This window comes from Trichosurus vulpecula, chromosome 3 (genome assembly GCF_011100635.1).
Source record: "Trichosurus vulpecula isolate mTriVul1 chromosome 3, mTriVul1.pri, whole genome shotgun sequence".
Classification (NCBI taxonomy): Eukaryota; Metazoa; Chordata; class Mammalia; order Diprotodontia; family Phalangeridae; genus Trichosurus; species Trichosurus vulpecula.
The window spans coordinates 327,094,274-327,116,291 of NC_050575.1; the positions used below are offsets into that span (position 1 = coordinate 327,094,274).

General features: G+C 40.8%; 2 protein-coding genes and 1 pseudogene across 2 annotated transcripts in view; 1 reads left to right on the forward strand and 2 right to left on the reverse strand.

The window, feature by feature from the left end:
- Window positions 1-235: 235 nt before the first annotated feature.
- On the reverse strand, window positions 236-19,630 carry LOC118842553 (activator of 90 kDa heat shock protein ATPase homolog 2-like). The gene is given in 11 exon segments (XM_036750013.1): window positions 236-502; window positions 986-1,037; window positions 2,300-2,401; window positions 2,782-2,904; window positions 3,667-3,716; window positions 3,719-3,751; window positions 10,266-10,380; window positions 11,145-11,230; window positions 11,373-11,438; window positions 18,524-18,714; window positions 19,494-19,630. Coding segments are annotated over 11 exon segments (1,137 nt in total). The 3' UTR covers window positions 236-320.
- On the reverse strand, window positions 1,494-1,884 carry LOC118843943 (annotated as a pseudogene).
- A 305-nt stretch (window positions 19,631-19,935) lies between the features above and the next one.
- The window catches only part of LOC118842554 (ubiquitin carboxyl-terminal hydrolase 34-like), a 127,983-nt gene continuing 125,900 nt past the window's right edge, over window positions 19,936-22,018 (forward strand). Inside the window, exon 1 of the mRNA XM_036750014.1 lies at window positions 19,936-19,944. Coding sequence (XP_036605909.1) covers window positions 19,936-19,944 — 9 coding nt within the window. The remainder of the gene's footprint in view (window positions 19,945-22,018) is intronic.

The following is a 22,018-nucleotide window of genomic DNA, read 5'->3' on the forward strand; positions in this document are numbered from 1 at the left end:
TTAGGAAACCTAGTCTACTAACCCAGTGTTTAGAACTGCCAGTCCAGTCCCAGAGTTTTAACAGCTAAGGTAGTTAGACAAAATGACTTTTATTTTAAATTGCTCACCGCTTTTAGCTCTAGATCCATAATCTTGTTCACAGTGAAGACCCATAAATAATACTTAAAGTTATGTATAGATTGATGGAATTTTTGCTAGCACAAAATAAATTAAGGGGTTTATATTTTTTTTAAAAAAGGGGCAAAAAAAAGAGGCTTAGTGAAGCATGAACTTTTTTCCACTTATAAAAAAGTGTAATGCCTTTATAAAATGTCTTCTAGCTAATTCAACTGTTCAGGGTTGCCAAAAGCTACAGTAAGCCTCTTTATTTCTTCAAAATGCTGCTTCTCCCAGCACTGTCTTGTACTTTCTTCTTTACAAACTGGAACTCCTTTGCAGTTTAGCTGTAACTCTGTTTGTCCTACCACAGGCACAAAATTCAGTGCAACAGTTGCATAATGTTCTGAAAACAGAATAGAAAGCATATTGGTTTTTTCGAAAAGAAAAATCTCATTTAATAACAACTGCTAGGTTCAGTGTATTATAATAAATGAATATGGGCTTGGAGGAATGAAGAGTTTTGGGGAAGGCAACATATATTTTTATGCTTGACTTAGAGCTCTTGGAAACATCTCCAGCAAGTTCCTAAGATTTCTCTTGTTAAAGAGACTAAGGTGGGAGGTTAGAGGTGAGGGAGATAAGGGATGGCAGAACCTCTACTCAAAACTAAAGAATTACCAATACATTATCATCTCCATCTACAAAGCAGAGGCAATAGTTGGCACTACCCACCTCCGAGCATTGCCATAGAAAAGTGCTTTGTAAACCTTAAAGCGTTATTTAAATGAGTTATTTTGGGAGGGTGGAGAGAGTTGTTTTTTGCTGCTGCTGTTGTTAACAGATTTTGCTTGTTAAAATGGCGAAAGCAAAAGCAAGAACTACTTACCCTCTGGCCAGCTCTTACATCGCCACTTCATAACAATCCTTTCATTGGATAACTGAAAACGAATAAAGACAAACTCCTCTGAAATTATTTCCAAGACTAGAATGTCACCAAAATCATCAAGTTAGAGCTGTAAGAATTGAGGGGGAAAAACATCCTAGGTACAGTCTTGATCATTAACTGCATTACTAGAGCATGCTGACAAAATTCTTTTAAAAGCACATTGTCAAGGACAAAGGGAAGAGCCAATATTGTTCCCAGTATAGCCACAGGTGTCCCTCTCCTGAGAGAACATGGCTGCCTTAGCCACTCACTCAAAATAGAAATTTCAGAATTCAAGGTTTTATTTGTCTTCAGTTCTTTAAAAGCAAATTACTAGTTTGAAAACAAAAACAAAATAAATCTAAGCATTTGCAGAAACCATATAGGGTTTAATGGACCAATATGGGCTCCATGTCCCAACCTGATTTTTTTTTTTGGTCCATTTTATTGGTATGTTTGCTTTACACCCTTAGAAAAATAATCCCAGGATTTTTCCTCCTGTGTTTTCGTCTTGCTTCCTCATGGTCCATGATGCCAGCTGAGGTTGTAAGCACAATAAACCCAAACTGACGGGATGGTAGGAGATTATTCTGCCACTTTTCTAGACCTTTCAATTGAACATCAAATCTGGGGCTGATTACACCACACTTGTTTAATCTGCCCGTGAGGTTCACAACAATTTTCCCTGCTCTGTGATCATCAATGATCTCAAATTCGCCAATATAACCATGCTTCATCATCACAGTTAAGAACCGGACGATTACTTTGGAGCACGGCCTGATGAGAACCTGGCGTTTTCCTCGCTTTTCTGCGTTGTTGATGCTTTTGAGAGCATCTGCCAGGACATTCATGCGCACCATGGTGGCAGCGCTGCAAGATGGCGGAAAGAGCCCAACCTGATTTTTAACACACAATGTTTTCATTTATGAGGTATATGAACTCCAGTAGAAAAAAAGACAAAAAGTCAGTCCATAAGCATTGGTTAAGTACCTGTTGGGGCTAAGCACTGTGCTAGGCATTGGCTACACAAGCACAGCAACTTGTTAGGAGTTTACATTTGTATTAGGTCAAGTGTGTGGGTATGTGTAATTAAATACAAATAAATACAAGGTAGTCTAGCAGTTGGTATCAGTAAAAGTCTCATGCAGAAAATGGTGCTTGATCTGTGTCTTAAAGGAGAAAAGGGACTTGGAGGGAGATGGAAAGCTATTGCCAATGGAAGAAATGACCCTGAACCAAAGGGTTTCTTGAGTTTCAACTTAAGTGTTAACTTACCAGTTCTAGGTATTCACCAGTAACATTCCCATCAAACATCTGGAATTTGCCTCCTTTTTCAGCTTTTATCACAGCAGAAGATTTAGAAAACTTTTGCACCAACTAAACAAACAAGAAAACACAAAAAGCCTTGGGGTTGTTCTAGTATATGCAGGTCGTGGGTTTGTAACACCTTGTAATGAGAAGACTGCAGGGCACATCTTAAACTGTCAGTTTAGTTTTAAACCTAGACAGTCATGGGCAGAACAAGTCTAAAAATTAATAATATCTTTAGTTTTTCTTAAAACAGTCTTTCCTTGAGTAGATAACTGAAGAAATGCTTCAGCTGAAGATGACTTAAAATGCCTATTTCTTGAAGTTAGTGAGAAGGTGCCCCTACATCCCTTAAGTTAGAAAAAACCCAGTCTTATGGCTTTTTAGGAACACAACCAAAAGGCAGTTCATTTTCCTGTCTCAAAAATTTGTTGGTCAGGAACACTTACATCCTTACTGGTGAAGATGCTATACAGCTGTTCTACTGCCGTGTTGAACATTTCCCTCATCTGTATTGTCACTGTTGGAATCCTCACGCCTACTGCTTCCGGAGCCATTGGAGATACCGAATCCTGAAGCCCAAGCAGAAAAAAAGCCCCAAAGGACAATTAATAAGGATACCAGTAGACTGCCCTGTTGTCTACCCCCTCTGCTGGTTTGCTCAGTTGATTAAAATCTGTTACTAAAGATTCCTAAGTCATGGATTTAATCTCTTAATTGCCAATTATCTTTGTGGGCTACTAAAGCCCACAACCTGAACCCTTATTTCTTGTAACTATGCTCATTTAGTCATAAATTAAAGCCTATACCCCTTTTCTAGGGATCTGTAATAACATGTGCATATAATAGTAAATAAACGTCACTAAAGGTAAAGTTTGGACTTCCCTCTCACCTGGAAACCTGGAAAGCCAATTTTAAATTTACCTATCCAGAAGGTCATTAAGAAAGGAGAGGCAACTCTCTCCTGATTTGGTATAAAAAAGTTATAATAATCTAAAACACGTGGTGCCTTCTTCTATGGCCTCTCAACTAGCAATGGGATGGTAACACTGGCTTTTCAGATGGCATTAGTGATTCCAGTTCTGTGTGGGCAGACTGGCTCCTGGTGGGAAAATTCAGATACAGTACTACTGATCCTACAAAGCCCCAGCTTGTGCATCTACAAAGACACAAAGACTAGGCCACCAGTCCTCAACAATATGATGGCCAGTATGTAAAAGAAATAGTGCTTGGGGAAGGCTATATTACAAGAGGTAGGTTAGGTGTCCCATTCACGTTTCTGGCCTTCCCTATCAGTTGTACCCCCAAGCCATTCTTATAGCCACCCCCTTTACCTGAAAAGGATGTCCACTCAATTTTCTTTTTGCAGTCAGTTCCTGAGTACAGTCTTTGTTGGTAAAATCATTGCTGTTGTAAATTCTATAAAGAAAGACATGTAACTAAAGATTTCTTTCCTTTTAAGCACAAATGGGTTAGACAGAGGGGCCAAAACAACAAAAGGATTTGAAAGAGAGTTTACAGAAATGACACATGGTGAGGTTCACTATTTTGTTACTGTTCAGTCGTCCAATTACGTCCAACTCTTTGTGACCCCTTCAATGAGATTCTCTTGGCAAAGATATTGGAAAGATTTGCCATTTCCTTCTCTGATGGATTTAGGCAAACAGAGGTTAAGTGACTTGCCTAGGGTCACACAGCTAGTAAGTGTCTGTGACCACATTTGAAGTCAGGTCTTCCTGCCTCTAGGCCCAGTCCTCTATCCACTGAACCACCTAGCTGCCTCCTGAGGTTCACTAAAGCAAGCCTATTTAGCATATCTCTTTCCATCCTCACAACTAGTTAATTGTAGAAGCCAGATGTATTCAGGTGCCTTTTTATGAGGTGAGTTTTCTTGACTTTTGTTTCAAGTCTCCTTATCAGAATATTATTATTTACTACTAATATGAACTAGACAGAGCACTGGACTTGTACTGAAAGGACTTGGGGTTGATTGTGCATCCTAGCACTTACCTGCTGTGTAACCCTGATCAAGTACCTTCCCCTCTCTAATTCTGAGTTTCCTCAGCTATAAAATGAGGCTCATAATTACACCAATCATCTCACAGGGTTGATGAGAGGCTTAAATGAGGTAATTTATTTTGCAAATCATAAAACATGATCTAAATAAGGAACTGTTATCAAATCTAGTTCTATATCTTACTTGAAAACTGATGATAGGTAGGGATACCTGCCATTAAATTCCTCCTCTGATCCTTCATATCAAGGAGGTAACCTTGGATTCTCAAAGCCTATGATCTGGGCCAACTGAAGGAGTGCCTCTCACACAGGAAATTACAGTCCCTAAAGTATTTAAGCCACACCCTGGATCACTGCCTTGTCATGGCAGAGGGGTTTGCATAGCTGAATGAAACTGAGCTATGTTGCCATATGCAGTCACCCAAGACGGACAAATCATAGCAGAGAGCTCTGATAATAGGTGATCCACTCCAGTATCCTTGCCAAGAAAACCCCAGGGACAGTGATAAAAGGATAATGATAAGAGATGGCATCAGATGATCCCCTCAGGTCGGAGGGTGTCCAATGTGCCACTAAGGAAGAGTGGAGGACAGCTACAAGTAGCTCCGCTATTAATGAAGAGGCTGGGCCAAAGCCAGAAAGAAACTCAGCTGCAGATGCAGCTGGTGACAAAAGGATAGTATAATGCTGTAAAGGTCAATATTGCTTAGGAACCTAGAACGTAAGATCCATGAGCCAAGGTAAGCTTGGTGCAATCAGACAGGAGATGGAAAGATTAAACATTGACATCTTGGGTGTCAGTGAACTTGAATGGGTGGATAACTCAGTGGTCACAACAAATGCTCTTTTTCAACAATCCAAAAGGTGACTCTACACATGGACATCACCGGATGGTCAATATGGAAATAAGACTGATTATATACTTTGTAGCCAAAGGTGGAGAAGCTCTATACGCTGGAGCAGACCATGGATCAGATCATGAGCTGCTAATTGAAAATTTAGACTTAAAGTGAAGAAAGTAGAAAAAACCATTTCAGACCATATAGGTATGATCTAAATAACGTCCTTCATAAATATGAAGTGGAGGTGATGACTAGAGTTAAGAAATTAGATCTGGTAGATAGAGTGCCTAAAGAACTATGGACAAAGGTTTGCGATATTGTACAGGAAACAACAACAAAAACATTCCAAAGAAAAAGGAGAGCAAAAAAGCAAAATGGCTTTCTGATGAGGCTTTGAGGAGAGAAGGAAAATAAAAGGGAAAGGAGAAAAGCAAAGATAGAGCCAAATGAACTGAGAATTTCAGAGAATAGCAAGGGAAAATGAGGTTTGATAAATGAGCAATGCAAAGAAATAGAAAACAATAGAATAGAAAACACAAGATCTCTTCAAGAAAATTAGAAATATTAAGGGAACGTTTCAAGCAAAAACAGGCATGATAAAAGATAAAAATGGTGGGGACTTAACAAAAGCAGAAGAGATTAAGAAGAGGTGCTAACTATACCCAGAAGATCTTAACATAACTGATAATCAGATGGTGTGGTTACTGTTCTAGAGCCAGACATCCTGGAGAATGGCCTAGTGGGCCTTATGAAGCATTGCTAACAATAACCTAGCTAGTGGAGGTGATAGAATTCCAGCTGAGCTATTAAAAATCCTAAAAGATGATGCTGTTAAAGTGCTGTACTCGATATTCCAGCAAATTTGGAAAACACAACAGTGGCCACCGGATTGGGAAAGATCAGTTTACGTCCTAGTCCTAAAGAAGGACAATGCCAAGGAATGTTCAAATTACTATACAGTTGCACTCATTTCCCATGCCAGCAAGATTATGATTAAGATTCTGCAAGCTAGGCTTCAGCAATATATGAACTGAGAATTACCAGAAGAGTGGGCTGGTTTTCAAAGAGGGAGAAGAACCAGAGACCAAATTGCCAACATCCACTAAATTATGGAGAAAACAAATGAGTTCCAGAAAAACATCCACCACTGTTTCATTGACTACACTAAAGCCTTTGTGGATTTTTGTGGTGGATCACAACAAAATGTGACAAGTTCTCAAAGAGATGGGAGTGCCAGATCATCTTACTTGCCTCCTGAGGAATCTGTATGTAGGTCAAGAAGCAACAGAGCCACATGTGGAACAACTGATTGGTTTAAGATTAGGAAAGGAGTAAGACTAGGCTGTATATTGTCACCTTATTTATTTATGCAGAGTACCTCATGTGGAATACCAGGCTGTTAGAATCAAGAGCCAGAATTAAGGTTGCCAGGAGAAATATCAACAATCTACAGATATGCAGGTGATACCACTCTAATGGCAGAAAGTGAAGTGGAATTAAGAAGCCTCTTGATGAGGGTAAAAAGGGAGAGTGTAAAAACTGGCTTGAAGCTTAACATCAAAGAAAAAAAAAAACTAAGGTCTTGGCAACTGGTCCCATCACTTCGTGACAGATAGAGGGAAAAGAAATGGAAGCAGTGTCAGATTTTATATTCTTGGGCTGAAACATCACTGCAGACAGTGACTGCAGCCATGAAATTAGAAGACACTCCTTAGAAGGAAAGCTATGGCAAATCTGGAGAGCAAACGAAAAAAGCCAAGACATCACTTTCCCAACAAAGGTACCCATACAGTCAAAGCTATGGTTTTTCCAGTAGCAACATAGGGCTGTGAGGGTTGGACTATGAGGAAAACTGAGCACCACAGAATTAATGCTTTCAAATTGTGGTGCTGGAGAAGACTTGAGAGTCCTTTGGATAACAAGAACAAATCAGTCAATACTTAAAGAAATAATTCAGGCTATTCACTGGAAGGTTAAGCACTAAACCTGAAACTTCAATACTTTGGCCACATAATGAGAAGACAGGACTCAGTGGAAAAGATCCTAATATTGGGAAATATTGAAGGCAAAAGGAAAAGAGGACAGCAGAGGATGAGACGGATGGTGTCACTGAAACAACGGATAGGAACTCTGATAGACTTTGAGACAGTGGAGGACAGAAGGGTCTGGCGTGCTGCAGTCCACTGGGTCACAAAGAATCAGACAAAACTGAACGATGGCAACGAAGTATTTAAGCATTCTAGTACTTCAATACTAAACCAGTATCTCCTCCAAACTTCTCTGTTTCTGCTGAAAGTAATCCTTCTAGTCACCCAGGTTTGAAATCTTAGAATCATTGATTTTTCTCTTTACCTAACTGTCCTTTCCCTCCACTCCATATCTAATCCTTTACCATATCTTGTCAATTCTACCTCTTTATCAATCTCTAATCCTCCTCTATCTCCACTCATACTGTCACCACCCTTGTTTAGGCCCTCAACTCCACCTGTTTGTACTACCCTCATATTCTTGCCTTCACTCTATGCTCTCCAATCTGTGTTTTTGTCGAAAACCTTCATAGGTCATAGGTCTGGGTGCAATAAGAGACGCAGTGCTACAAGTGTCTCTAAAGTAAAAAATAATCTTACCTTTTTTTTTTCAGGGGGAAAGGCAGGGTAATTAGGGTTACTTGCCCAAGGTCACTCAGCTACTAAGTGTGTCAAGTGTCTGAGATGGGATTTGAACTCAGGTCCTCCTGACTCCAGGGCTGGTGCCCTACTCACTGCACCACCCAGCTGCCCCCAAGAATGTCTTTCCTTGAAAACTCACATCAAGTCTGCCTACTGCACAAGAACTGAACGTTACATCAGCTTTTTTTCCCGCCAACTGGGAGAGCGTCATGCAGAACGCCAGATATTTGTCTGGAAACCCACTTTATACGGGAGAAACAGCAGTCACCTTTGGGAAAAAACCTCCTCCCTCCCTGACCATGTCTGCTCCTAGGACATACACTCTGTGCTATTCCAGTTACATAGCATATAGATTACAAAATCATAATGATTGTCTTTCCTTTCTTGGGATTTTTCCTTACAATGAAAATAAACCAGTTGAGAGAGACAAAGGGAGGGAGGAGAGGGAGAGAGAGCCTGCTAGTCATGGAGTCAAGGAAATCTATTCAAATACCTCTTCTACCTACTTCACAGCTCTGTGTGTGTGACGCTGGGACAGTCACTTAACCTTTCTAAACCTCAATTTGTTCATCTATAAAATGAGGGGCCTTGTTCAGTTTTAAATCCATAATCCTATGATCCCTTTGTCATATCTGACTCAGGAATCTTCAGTGGCTGATTACTAACTGACTCAAGATGAAATGCAAACTACCTAGTTTGGCATTTGAGGCCATTCACAACCTGTCCCCTCCCTTTATATGATCCAGACTGATAGCTGTTCTGTAAACACCATAGACCACCTCCTGTCTCTGTACCCAGGTCATCCTCCAGTGCCTTATCTCCCTTAAAGGCTCGGCTTGGGCACCACCTCCTCCTCTATGCAGCTGCTTTAATAATAACAACAATATAACATTTATATAGACTTCGAGTCTTGCACAGCCAGTATACATTAACTCATTTAATCTGGACTTTCTTTGTCTGGCCGCTGAGTATTCTTCCCCTCCTCAAAAATTCCTGGAGCACTCTGTTTTGATTTCTCCTTTGCCCCGTCACATCTCACCTTTTATCACACCTGTATACATGCCATAACCTCCTGTCTACTTTCCACTCTCCTCTCCCCCCAGCCCCAGTGAGTCTTTCTAGATTCTAGCTGGCAGGGAGCTTTCCTTGTACACTGTAGGTATTGTAATATTATCAAATTGAATTCACATCATGGAAGACATTAGGGTTCTACAGAGCCCAAGGTGAGAAATATCAGACTACAACATGACTTGGGGATGTGGGAATTGTGACTCAGTTATGGAGCTAGCTCAGTTTCCTTTCTATTCAATTACATGGGTCTAGTTCAGTTTCTGGTTTGTGGGGGGAAAACCCACTTTATTCAATTATGAAAACTGTGAGAAAACTTAATTGCATTGTTTTAAACTATCCCTGCATGGCTGGGAAGCTGGACCACCTCTACCTGTTCTTAGAGACCCTTAACATAGGTCCTATGTTATGCTGACCAGAAACCCAGTCACATTCAAAGACCAGTGCAAGGGGTTTTCTCACAATTATGTGTCTCAAGCAACTCATATGTCTTATCTGAAAACTGGTCCCACAATGGTCAATCACTTATTGTTTCCACAATCCTTTGATTGGATACAGACACTTGGGGGGAGTGGGATGCCTCTTTTTCCAATTTCAAGAGATTGCACCTGTTTACTTTCCCCCTCCAAACTTGGGAAGTCCCCAGTCTTTCTTCTAATTAGAAATCAGATCACATAATTTTGTATCCTCGTTCATTTAATTAACTAGTCTTTTGGAAAAATTGTTTTTAATACATAAAAAGCTGTCTCACTCATATTCAGGATCTTTAGACTAGGGATTCCACTGATCCATCTGTTATGCCTGTTTTGCTAACAAATCATGACTTGGATTGTTTCCTCAGATATTATTAATTATCCACCACAGGGATTATCAGGATGTTTCTATCAAGGTGCCTATAATTTTGATCTACCACCACTACCCTGCAGATAAGTAAGACTATATATGAATTTATGTAGGCAAAATGGGATCTTGTGTATAAGTAGTGACCATGTGTTAAGCATGCACCCATGGTGTGAAGAGCACTGCTTATGTCTCATGAGCACTGCTTATGTCTCATTAGCACCCACTGTGTGAAAAGTACTTTTTTTTTGAGACCATACTTAGCATGTGGCCACTACTGATGCACAGAGGCCCATTCTGCCTACCAAGCAAAAGTCTGTTCTCTCTGCCATAATCAACTCCATTCTTCCAGAATAAAATTTAATCCTAGAGCAAAAAGTTATATTTATTCCCAAAGAATCTGGTATTATACTAAACTAACTTGAGAATTAAGTTGAAGTTGGGATAATTTAGTAAAGCAGGAAAAAAAAAGACCATACCACAGCCCACTGGCTTTACCTGTCTTCAGGGCTTTCAGGTAATTTTCAAGGGCTTCTCGGACCTTGGCCACCCCTGCCGTTTTCATAAGATCCTTCAGTGAATCTCCATCTCCTTTCTTTTTACTCACATGTACCTATAAATCAGAAAAATATGAACCTAATAAAAATCTGATCTCAAAACAGTAGAATCATCACAGTGTGTTGAATAGGTTTCCTTTTATAAAAAGCTTCTCCAGAGGCCTAAGACTAAAATAACACGCATCACAGGATCACAGTTCTGAAGATGAAAAGGGCCTCAGATGCCATCTCGCCCACCTTCTTCATTTTGTAGATGCAGGAACTACAGAAAGCCCTACGAAGTTAAAGGGAAGTTGCCCACTGTCCCACAGGTAGCAATCAGCAGAGGTGGCATATGAGGCGAAGTCCTTTAACTTCAGAGCCAATGACTCCAAACCACTGTGTGCTCTCAGCACAACGAAGAAACCCTTTTAGAAGGACACTAGCTTCCCTCCCTCAGATGTTTTCCATCTGTGCTGCAACCTGTAATGAAGAGGGCTTCTTCTGATAAGCAACTCTCACCAGTCCCTTTTATGAAACACCAAAGACATCACCAAAGACATCCAAGGAAGTCACAAGTAACAAAGGGAACAAGTTATTTGCTTTCTTTCAAAGCTATTCAGTGTTATAGAGAGGCAGCAATATCATAGGAAGTACTCTGGGAGAAGGGACGGAGAGGGAAAAGAGAAAAATATCACTAGACTAACAGAATTCTCTCGTTAAAATAAAGTGACAATTGTAATTCACTAATACTGCCAAATGGAATGACTCCATGGGATAAGCAGTTACCCAAGTTCCCAACTTCTACAGCAAAATTTTTTTTTTAAATATGACCACATACCTCCGTATCGTCCACGTCATTTTCTTCAGAGAGGTGGGGTATTTCAACCGATCCTCTATGCTTTGCACCAGATTCCTTGATTGTACCTAAAAGAGAACAAAATGAATTCTTCAATTAAAATCAAAATCGCATCATACACAAAAGCCAGCCTCTCCTTGCCTAACCCACACAGCACCCTAATGCAATGGAAACAAAAGCAACAAACAACTGAAAGCTCCATTGCTGTACCCAACACACATTGTGTTCTCACAATCTCCAGCTCCTCTGTCTTCTCAACATCCAGCTCTAGGCCATCTACGGGTGGGTAAGTGGGGGTTATCAGAGGGCTTTGCCTACACCAAAATGTCACCCCCATGAAAATGGACAGTCCCACCATTCGAGTCAATAAAGAGTCAACCTAGGGAAGGGAAGGAGTACTATCTTTTAAAAAGCCTCGTATGTGGCCCTTAAGGGCTGTCCAGGAAGACTGGGGAGTAGGTAGACCAGGCCCTGAGACACAACCTACTTGTCTACTTACCACATTTCTATCTGGGTGAAATTAGGCTCCTAGGAATACTGAGCAGCCTTGAAAGGGTGCGCACATGTGTGTGGGGTGGAGAGGAGGGGAGAATGTACAACCTATATGATGCTACATTATACATGTATATGCACATTATATGTATGTATAGGTCTTAAATATTTACATCTACATGGAATATACTTACATAAATATATATTTTGATTTTATATTTATATGTTACAGCACATATATATATAAAATATACATATAAATAAATTTATTGTATTTACCTAATATAATTATACTTTTATAATGTGCATATATTTAAGTCTATATAGACTGACAAATATATACATATGTAACATGCATATATGTATATATTATATATGCACATGCATGTACACACACACACACACACCCCTCCCTCAGATTTCTCCTAGCACCAGGGAGAGGTGGCCACCCTTTCCAAATCCCTGATCCAACTGCTGAGCCAGTAACAACACCAGACCTGAGGTTAACAATTAATGACTATGCTGGGTTCTTTGTCCACTAAAACAATGCCTGGAGAGAAGTCTTAATAGCTACAAGTCAGGACAGTCTCCACTAATGAAACACATACGAGTTCATTGGTGCTTCTCTATGAGGCAGCATTGTGAACAAGTCATGACAGACTAAACTCATCTCCTTTTTTGGACAGGAGTATTATTAGATTGACTGATCGAGGGACAGTATTTACCTCAAGTTCAACAAAGTAAAAGTCACTCCTGGCAACTCTGTGGTGAGAATGGAGAGATGCAGGCTGGATGGCAGTACAGGTAAGTAGATTCAGAACTGGATGAATGACAAGACCCAAAGAATAGTGACTAAATAACTGGTGTCAGCCTGGAGGAAGGGCTATGGTGCAGGGTCTCAGTACTTTGTCTTTGACCCTCCTCTGTTCCGCATTTTTTATCACTAATTTGGGTGGGGGCATACATATGTGCTTAACAAACCTACAGGTGGCACAAAGCTGAGAGAAATCACTAATATACTAGATGACAGAATCATGATCCAAACAGATCTTGACAGACTAGAAAGAAGACTGATGATAGTATTATTTAATAATGATAAATATGAAATCTTGTACTTGAGTTAAAGAAATCACCTGCCCAACTGTGACACGGGACAGAAGCTTCCAGAAAGTGGTATATATACAAAAGTCTATTGAGGTTTTTTGGACTACAGAGTCAATGTGAGTGAGCTCTGATATGGCAAGCAAATAAAAAAAGCTTATATATTGCCAGGCTGCATTAACAGAAGTATGCATGTTTATAATGAGGCTTTAAACTTTTAATTTTTGTTATAATTCATTAACAGTACTGGTGGCCCGGCAACTTTGTGAACTATACTATGTACAGTCCCATATGCCACATTTACAAACTACAGCACATACAGAACACAAAGTGGGCATCCCGGGTCATCAAAGAACCTAATGAGTTGAAGGATTTGCCCTGTGCCCTCCCACCTCCATGCCTTCCCATGCCATTTCTTATACCTGAAGTGGCCACTTTTCTCCCTCTCATTGGATGAATTTCAACCTAGCCTTCAAAGTTCAACTCAAATGCTACCTTTTCCACGAAGCTTTCCCTGATCGTCTCACTCTCACTTTCTCCTTTTGAAAATGAACTTCCCTTTCATACCTTTTTTTTCCCCCAAAACCACTTTGGTTTACAAGTCTTGCATGCACTAAAAATGTAATAATGTTATTGTCATTCTTTGTATTTATGTCTTATCTAGATTTTGTACCAGCAGGTCTGAGTGGACTGGTCCAAGAGGATAAAAAAGGAAGGATGCTGAGGTCTACCCACTTCTCAATTTTGGCAAGGTCTAAATTCATTTCCATTTTTCAGGATGCTGTCTTCAATAAATATCTTCCCTAGACATACCCTACCATGTCTGAGATCCTAATGACAATGCCTGCATTTACTGAAATAGCCACAGACTACAAATGCTCCAAAAGGTAGAAGTCCTGCCCAGTCTTTTGGGAAGAGGAGGCTCACTCCTGAGGCTTCTAGGAAAATCTGCCGGTACTTGCTACTCAAGTCTCTCAGAGACCCACAGAAAACTTCCGTTTCTATTAGGTGGTGCACTCAGGAAGACCTGAGTTCATATTCAGCCTCAGACAATTCCTAGCTCTATGAACCTGGGCAAGTCACTTAACCTCTGTCTGAATCAGTTCCTGAACTGCAAAATGGAGGATAATAAAAGTGCCTATCTCCAGGGTTGTTGTGAGGCTCAAATGAGAAAATATTTGTACATTGCTCAGCACAGATATTTCGTAGGATCCTTAATAAATGTTTGCTCCAGGTACACCCACAAGGAAATAACTTCCAATTTTGAGAAAAGCATTAAAGACAATTCAGTCCTGAAAGATGATTCTAAGGTCATCTATATGCTGCCCTTCCCCACTTACCTCAACAAATATTTATCATAACTAATGCTGTAGGGGACGAAAGAACAGTTAAAGACCTCCCACAGGTCCTGCCCTCAAGGAGGTCATAATCAAGCTCACCAGGATGACACAACTCAGACACGTAAAAAACAGAAAGCAATGTAAGACAACACAATAACGAAGTTCTGATTCTACATGCTCAGTCAGGAAAAGTAAAGGGCGATGTGGCCCCAAGTTATTCTGGAGGAGGTGAGACTTGAGATGAGCTCAGAAGGTAAGTAAGGGGAAAAAGATTTTCCAGGCACCATGGAGAAGAGAATGCGAGCTCAGAGGTTTCTATAGTCTGTCGTGGACCATCGTATATACCGTGTCTCTTGCCTACTCTTCAATCATAACAGAATGAACTATAAAATCAATCCATCAGTAGACACTATGTGCCAGGCAGTATGCTAAGCAGCGGACAAAATAATAGCAGCTAATATTTACATGGCAGTTTTCAGACAAAGCACTTTGCACATATCATCTCATTTGATCCTTACAACAACCCTGTGAGGTAAGCGCTACTATTATCCCCATTTTACAGATGAGGAAACTGAGTCTGAGAGAAGTTAAGTGACTTGCCCAGGGTCACAACTATAGGTGTCTGAGGCAGGATTCAAATTCAGGTCTTCCTGACTCCAAATCCTCTATCCTGTTCATCACCTAGCAGGTTCTAATACAAAGAAGAAAAAAAGCCCCCAACATGCTCCATCCTCAAGAAGCTTCTATTCTAATGGAGGAAACAATATATACATAAATGGGGGGGGGGGGTGCGCGTGTGTGTGTGTACACACACGATCCATACAGAGTAGAAGGAAGGTACCCTTAAAGGAGAAGACATTAACAGCCAGGGAGCCCAGCAAAGGCTTCCTGCAGAAGGTAGCATCTAAGGTAAGTAGTAAAAGAAGCCAGGGATTCTACAAGGCATGGGAGACAGCCAGCGGAAAGATGGGAAGACTGGAACTGTAATATTCTGTGTGAGAAACATTAAGCATCCCAATATCACTGAACCATTGAGTGCCTGGAAGGGAGAAACGTGTAAGAAGACTGGAAAGACAAGAAAAGAGCAAAGTGTAAAGAGCCCCAGATGCCTAATAGAGGAATTTACATTTGATTCTAGATACTGTAACCCTATCATAAATACACAGAAGTACTTATACCCTCTTTTCCACCCCCAAAGCATTTCACTAAATATAAATTCATATCTCCACAACCACCACAAGAGGACAACCGGGCAGGAATAATAATCCCCATGTGACAAAGGAGAAAACTGAGATGCACTGTAAGCTAGCAGCCACTGAAAAGGCTGGAACTCCACACCACCATAAGCATTCCTAAATTCGGGAGAGAGACCTAAGCCCTCTCTAGCTTTTCCTTAAATATCATCTTCTATCCTAGGCAGCAACAGCCAATCAATAAGCATTCTTTATGTCTTTAGCCTGGGGGAGATACAGTAATCTATGTGTCAGGCTGCTTATACCTACGTAAGCAGCCCATCATGGAAGAAAACCCCGGCTCTGACCATTCCACAGACCCAACTTCCTGAAGCCGGGAAACAGCTGGCCTCATCTCCCATTCTGTTCCCATCAAGTCAATGCCTACTGCTCCTCAAAATCACAGGATTTCAGATTTGGAAGAGACATCGGGGACTATTAGTTCAGCTCATCTCTGAAAAGGAGTGTCCTCTGTAACATACTGACGAGTTGTCCCTTGGATACCTTTATAGAGGGGAGAACTCATTACCTACCAATTCCACGTTTGGACAGGTCATAATTGTTAAGAAGTTCTTTCTTACATCAAGCCTAAACTTTTCTCTTTATAACTTCCACTCTTCACTTCTATTCTGCTATGCGAAGCCAAGCTAGACAACTTAATTCCTCTTCCATATGATAGCCACCTTCAAATACACAAAAGCAACTATTAAAGCTTCCCTAGATCATCTCTTATCCAAGTTAAACATCCCCAGTGCCTTTATCTAGCAATCATATGGCACGATCTTGAACGCCTTCATCATTCTAAGTCATGCCTCTTCTTCACACGCTCTCCAACCAGCCAACATTCTTCTGAGACATGGTGCCAGAATCGAACACAATATTCCAAGGTGTGATCTGACAGGACAGAGTAGGTTGAGACAATTATTTCTCCAGTCCTGGACACTAAGCCTCTCTCAATGCAGACTAAGATCAGATTAACTCTCTTGACTGCCACATCACACTGTTGACTCACTGAGCTTGTGGTCTACTAAAACCCACAGATCTTTTACAGATGGAACTAGTCTCCCACCCCCCCCTACACACTCCCCCCATTTTGCACTTAAAAAAATAATTGTTCTCTTTTGTTTTCACATCAACTACATTTTCCACTGTAGTCCTCTCCTGGTCCCTTCATGTATCCATCATTTAAAGCAAAGAATTTTTTAAAAAGAAGGAAAAAAGTTGAGTAAAACTCACATTTCAAAAAAGTCTAATAATATGCACAGCATTCCATACCCACAATCCCCTGCTTTGGCAAAAAACCAGGGGGAAGGCATCTTCTCATCACTCTTCATTAGATCAAGCATAATCATTATAATTTTGGAGTATTCAGTTTCAAATATTGTGTGGCTGTCGTTCTGTCCATTGACATTATTCCAGTTAATTGTCATTGGGTATACTGTTGTTTCAGTTCTGATTATTTTGCTTTGCATCAGTTCATATATGTCCAGGCTTCTTGGTATTTATCATGTTCATTTTTTCAAATTATCCATTCCCCAAATAATAAACATTTATTTTGCTTCAAGTTCTTTACTACCACAAAAAGCACTACCATAAATATTGTGATGAATGTGAGGCCTTAATTTTTGTCACTGTTCTCCTTAAGGTATGTGCCTAGCCCATCTTGTGCTTCTGAAGTTGATTTCTTGAACCCAAGTGTAAGATTTTACATTTACCCAACTGGATTTCATGTTATTAGATTAAGCCCAACGTACTAGCTTATCAAAATCTTTCTGAGCAGTGACTCTGCCATTGACTGTGTTAGCTGTCCTGCCTGGCTTTATGTCATCTGCAAATCTGCTAAGCATGCCATCAATGCTGCTATCTGAGTCATTAATAAAAAAGGAGGGAAAGCATAGGATCAAGCACAGATTCCCTGGAGCATTCCTCTAGAGACCTTCAAAATTGATAGCAAACCATTAGTGACTGCCCTTTGGGTCTCAATCATTCAAATATTTCCAAAACCATCACACTGTACAATCACCCTGACCACATCTCCACCTCTTCCACATAAAAAATGTGAGAGACTTTGTTACTGATTTGCTAAAATTTAGGTAAATTATATCTACACTACTCCCCTCATTTACCTGCAAAGTAACTGTGTCAAATAAGGAACTAAGTTAGAATCTGATGTGATCTGTTCTTGAAGAAGTCAGGATGGGTCTTTGTAACTAACCCTTATTTCTTTTCTAGATATTTACTTACCCTTTCTAACAACAGCTACAATAAAATAATAATAATGAGGAGGAAGAGGCAGAAGATACGGATTCTGTCAGTATTTAGAAAAATAATGTTGAAAGAACTCCCTCCAAAAGTGTACTTCTTATGGCCTACCTTTGACTTAGGAGATAAATCCTAGAGAAGCTCAGCGTTACACCTATACAGAGCTCAAATGGTTTGCCCCAAATCACAAAGCTAGTAAAATGTCAAAGGCAAGATTTGAACCTGGCTTTTCGTGACTCTAGGTGGAACACCTCACTCACTAGCGTATACTTCTCATCAATAACATATTCTAGAACGTTGCCAGGACTTAAAGTCAAGCTCACTAGCTACAGTTTAGTCTCCATTCTCCTTCCTTTTTTGAAATCCAGGACGTTTAGCCGACTCAAATCCTGTAACACATCTCCTGTTCTCCATAACCTTTCAAAACACTAATGATGTCTCAGCCATGTCTGCCATGACTTTTCAGAACCTGTGGATATAGTTCATATGAACCTGGTGCCTTGAACTCATCCAGTGACTGCAATAGTAAGTGCTTAACAAATGCTTTATTCCTCTACCACGGGCATCTAGATGTCCTCTGTCTTGCTCCTAATTATCTTGAGTAACAGCTCCCCATTAGCCATTTTTGTTCTGATCTTTTCAGTTCAAAGATGGTTCTCCTCAACAGGAAACAAAGTCAGAGTTGTACATCTCTGCCTCTTCTCAGTCACCAGTTACGGTATCATCCCACCCACTGTGAACGGTGGTCCTATTTCTTCTTTGTTCTTCTTTTCCCCAAAGTAGCTTAACAAGAAAAAAAAGTTTAAAAACAAAAACCCCAAAACCCAGCAACTCTTTGGGTGGCTTTTGCTTTCCTCATCAGCCTCAGCTCGCTCTTGGTGTTGGTGCTCCTAACACGGTTCTTATGACTCCCATGCCGCACCGCCCTGGTTACCTTTCCAGCTCAGCTTGATGTTCCACTCATAGAAGAAAATCAGCTTTCCCTTGCGGCTGCTGCAGGAGGCCTCCCCTTCCACCTGCTTCAGGTCACTGATCTCACAGCGGCCAACCTCATCTTCCACCATGACCCCCACCAGGAGCTCCCGCAGCTTCCCCTTTGACCAGTTGGTTGCGTCCCGCTCTGTCCTGTTGGCAGGAAGTTCACTACAGAGATTTACCCAAGAACAGAAGTGCCACAATGGGGTCCACCTTGCCTCCCATCCAGCCCCAAGTTCTATCCCTGAAAGGTTACCAAGGGAGTGGGTTACAAGAGAACAGGGCTCCCCTCTAGCACTGTCCCCCAAAACATCATTTCAATCAGTTGCCCACTGCTAATCTGTCATCTGTGGATTTCTCTAAACATTTATTAAACTTGCATACAAGAATATAAAGCAAATTTAGCCTATATTATTCCTTAAAGTTCCATATTCACTACTGAATATGTAAAGAAATACTTTGTCTTTAAAGTATCACTTTCAAACTTGAAGAGTCCCTAGGATACCAGTTCTGGCACCCAAACCCCTCCTCCAAATCTATTTATTCAACCCACATTTAGCAAGTTTCTAGCGCACCAAATCACCACGAATCCCTGAGGGGAACATAAAGAAAGTATGAGAGGAAATCTATGCCCTCAAGAAGTTTGGGTCTAGTAGAGATGAGACATATACAAGTGGAATAATCCTGCAAAGCCGTGCCCTGTTACATCTGTGGAGAAGTGAGCCAATAGAAGTCTTACAGGAAGGAGCATTCAGGGCAGTGTCACCAGGAAAGGCTTCATGGAGAAGGGTGGGGTGGCCTTGAAGAAGGGTAAGGTAACCACAGGAAATGAGAACAACTTGAGCAAAAGCTGTCCTAAGGAATGAATATAGGCTATTATTCCCTGGAACAATGAGAAGACAAGTCAGGTTGGAGCCACCTTATCAAACCTCAGTTTCCCACTGTTCTCAATACAAACCTTTTGTTCCATGGAGCCAGGGTGGCCTATTCCTCCTATAAAGTTGGCATGCTCAACCCCACTCATACCCTCACGCCTCCACCAGAGTGCACTTTGAAATTCAGGCATTGCCTATCCAAATCCAACCTGCCAAGCCCAGCAAAAAAAAAAAAAAAAAGCCACATCTTCCAGGAACCTCAAAGCTCCTCCATCCCTAATTCCCCCCTTCTAAATTTCTACACTGGCGAATTATCTGGTATCTAGTCTTCTAAGAACACAACCTGTATCTACACATGGCTGTACAGTTTACAAACACCTCTCAAATGGATTCTCTCAATTAATGTTGGTCTTCCAACAATGGATGACATCAGGGCACCTAGCACAGCATCAGAAGACTATCTGGCATAACCTCTCAGAGCCTGTTTCCTTTGAAAATGGAGACGGTAATACTTACCTTACAGGACTGTTGCGAGGAAGATGCCTTGCAAACCTTAAAATACTCTAGTAATGAGAGTTATTACTAAGCACATAGGACATAAACAATAGCTATAGTGTTGTGCCTTCCTATCAGCTTATTTGGGGTGTGTCTTGGCAGCTGCACGGTCTCCTGGGAGATTCGTCTCTCCAGACACAATTTCCTCTTCTCTAAAATGACTTGGACTAGATGAACTCAAGTCCTCACCAGCTCTAACATTCTGTGACTCTCCCAAGGAGCTTAAAGTCTTGTCGGATAGACTAAAGTGATTCACATGAAAACACTCATTGCCAAGATCAAACGAGGGAATGTGTGTGGTTGTAACCTGTAAAGTAACAATACAATGAAACGCTGCAGAAGGGAAAAAAAAAGAAGTTGGGCAGTGATTAGAGTTAATGTGGCCAAGATCTGGAGTTTGACTGCCATACATACTAGTGTGGGCCTTGGCCCAAACCGCACCTCCAAACAAAGCCACCTATGCTTGGTCACCAAAAGTTGTAAGGGTTTGGAGAGCACAGATCAAACTCATCCTCACTGATGAAAAAACAGCCCAAATAATCCAGACTTAGGCATAACTGTCACTGTCATATAGAGGGTGGCACATCAGTTCCCTGAGGAAGAATTTTAAAGAGGACATGTTATTTAGAATGACATAGATAGAAACGGTGGTGGGCTTGGAGACAGGAAGACCTGAGTTCAAATCCTGCCTTGGACACTTAACCTCTTTTTGACTTAATTCTGTAAACTGGAGATAATAATAGTACCCACCTTCCAGGGTTGTTGTGCAGATCAAATGTGATGTCTTGTAAAGGGCTTAGCACAGTGTTTGATACACAGTAAGTGCTATATCAATGTTAGCTATTACTATAACGCTACCAGCACTTAAAAGTTCCTAAGGATAAAAATCAATAAATTGGGAACAAGAGAACTGGGTTTAAATCCTGCCTCCGTCACTACCTATGTGATTTGGGACAACTCACTTAAACCTCTCTGGGCCGTATCTGTAAAATGAGAGGCTTTGGGCTCACTGGACTCGAAGATCCCTCCGCACCCTAAATATATGATCCTAATAGCTCTCATTTAGATAGCTTTAAGGTATTTTACATACATTATCTCATTTAATCTCTTTAACAATCAGTAATTTATGGTAACAAGCATGAGGTAAAACCCAAACCAAGATAATCCAAATGCTTCCACTGAACCCCAAAGGCTCAATTTCTGCCTTCACCCAACCTTTGAAAATAACTGCTTCGAAGCAGTCCGAATGTCTGTTTTCTCTCTGGGAGAAAACAGCACAAAGCTAACTGGTCCATGACCTTGTCCTAATTAGTACCTAGCTCCTTCTAAACATCTGCACTAATTGGCCCAGACTAACCCCCAAATAACACGAGGTTAAAGGCACCCTCCACAAGCACCTTATAAATCATAACTAGTTCTCTTTTTACCAGCAACGTCAGACAGAAGGAAAAGAACATAGTGCTACAGGTTCCTGAACAAGTCTGGGGAACCTCCCCACCCCACTCCAACCCAGGGACATATTTCTGGTTCTTTATTTCTGATTATTTTTATTCCTCTAAAGCCAAAATAGATAACCCATTGATAAGAATTGTCAAGTCTTTCCGAGTCTCCTGGAATGGATGCAGTGGAATGGGATCACTTGTGCATGTTAGAGGAATTTGCCTTGTCAAGGAGAGAAGCTGCCTCTTGATGTTAAAGAGGTGAAGGAGAATGCAGAAATGGCATCTAAGTAATGTGAAATGAACAGGAGAAAAGAGAGAGCTCGCTGCAAAGTGTATAATTTTTTATGGCTTCAGTTTTTTGAGTGAAATGTAGGTGTGCTGGGTTTATGTTATATAGCCAATAAATAACATTCTATAGCACTTAGTTGGACAATGTGGTATTGTTTTGTCATATAAGGAAAGTTGATTACTAGATTTGGTTTTCATCATGGGGGGCTTGTAAGTTTGATAGTCACACTCACTGGCTTGCTTAACTAGGTTGTTAAATCTTTCTGGCTGGAAAACCCCTCCCAAAGAAAAAAA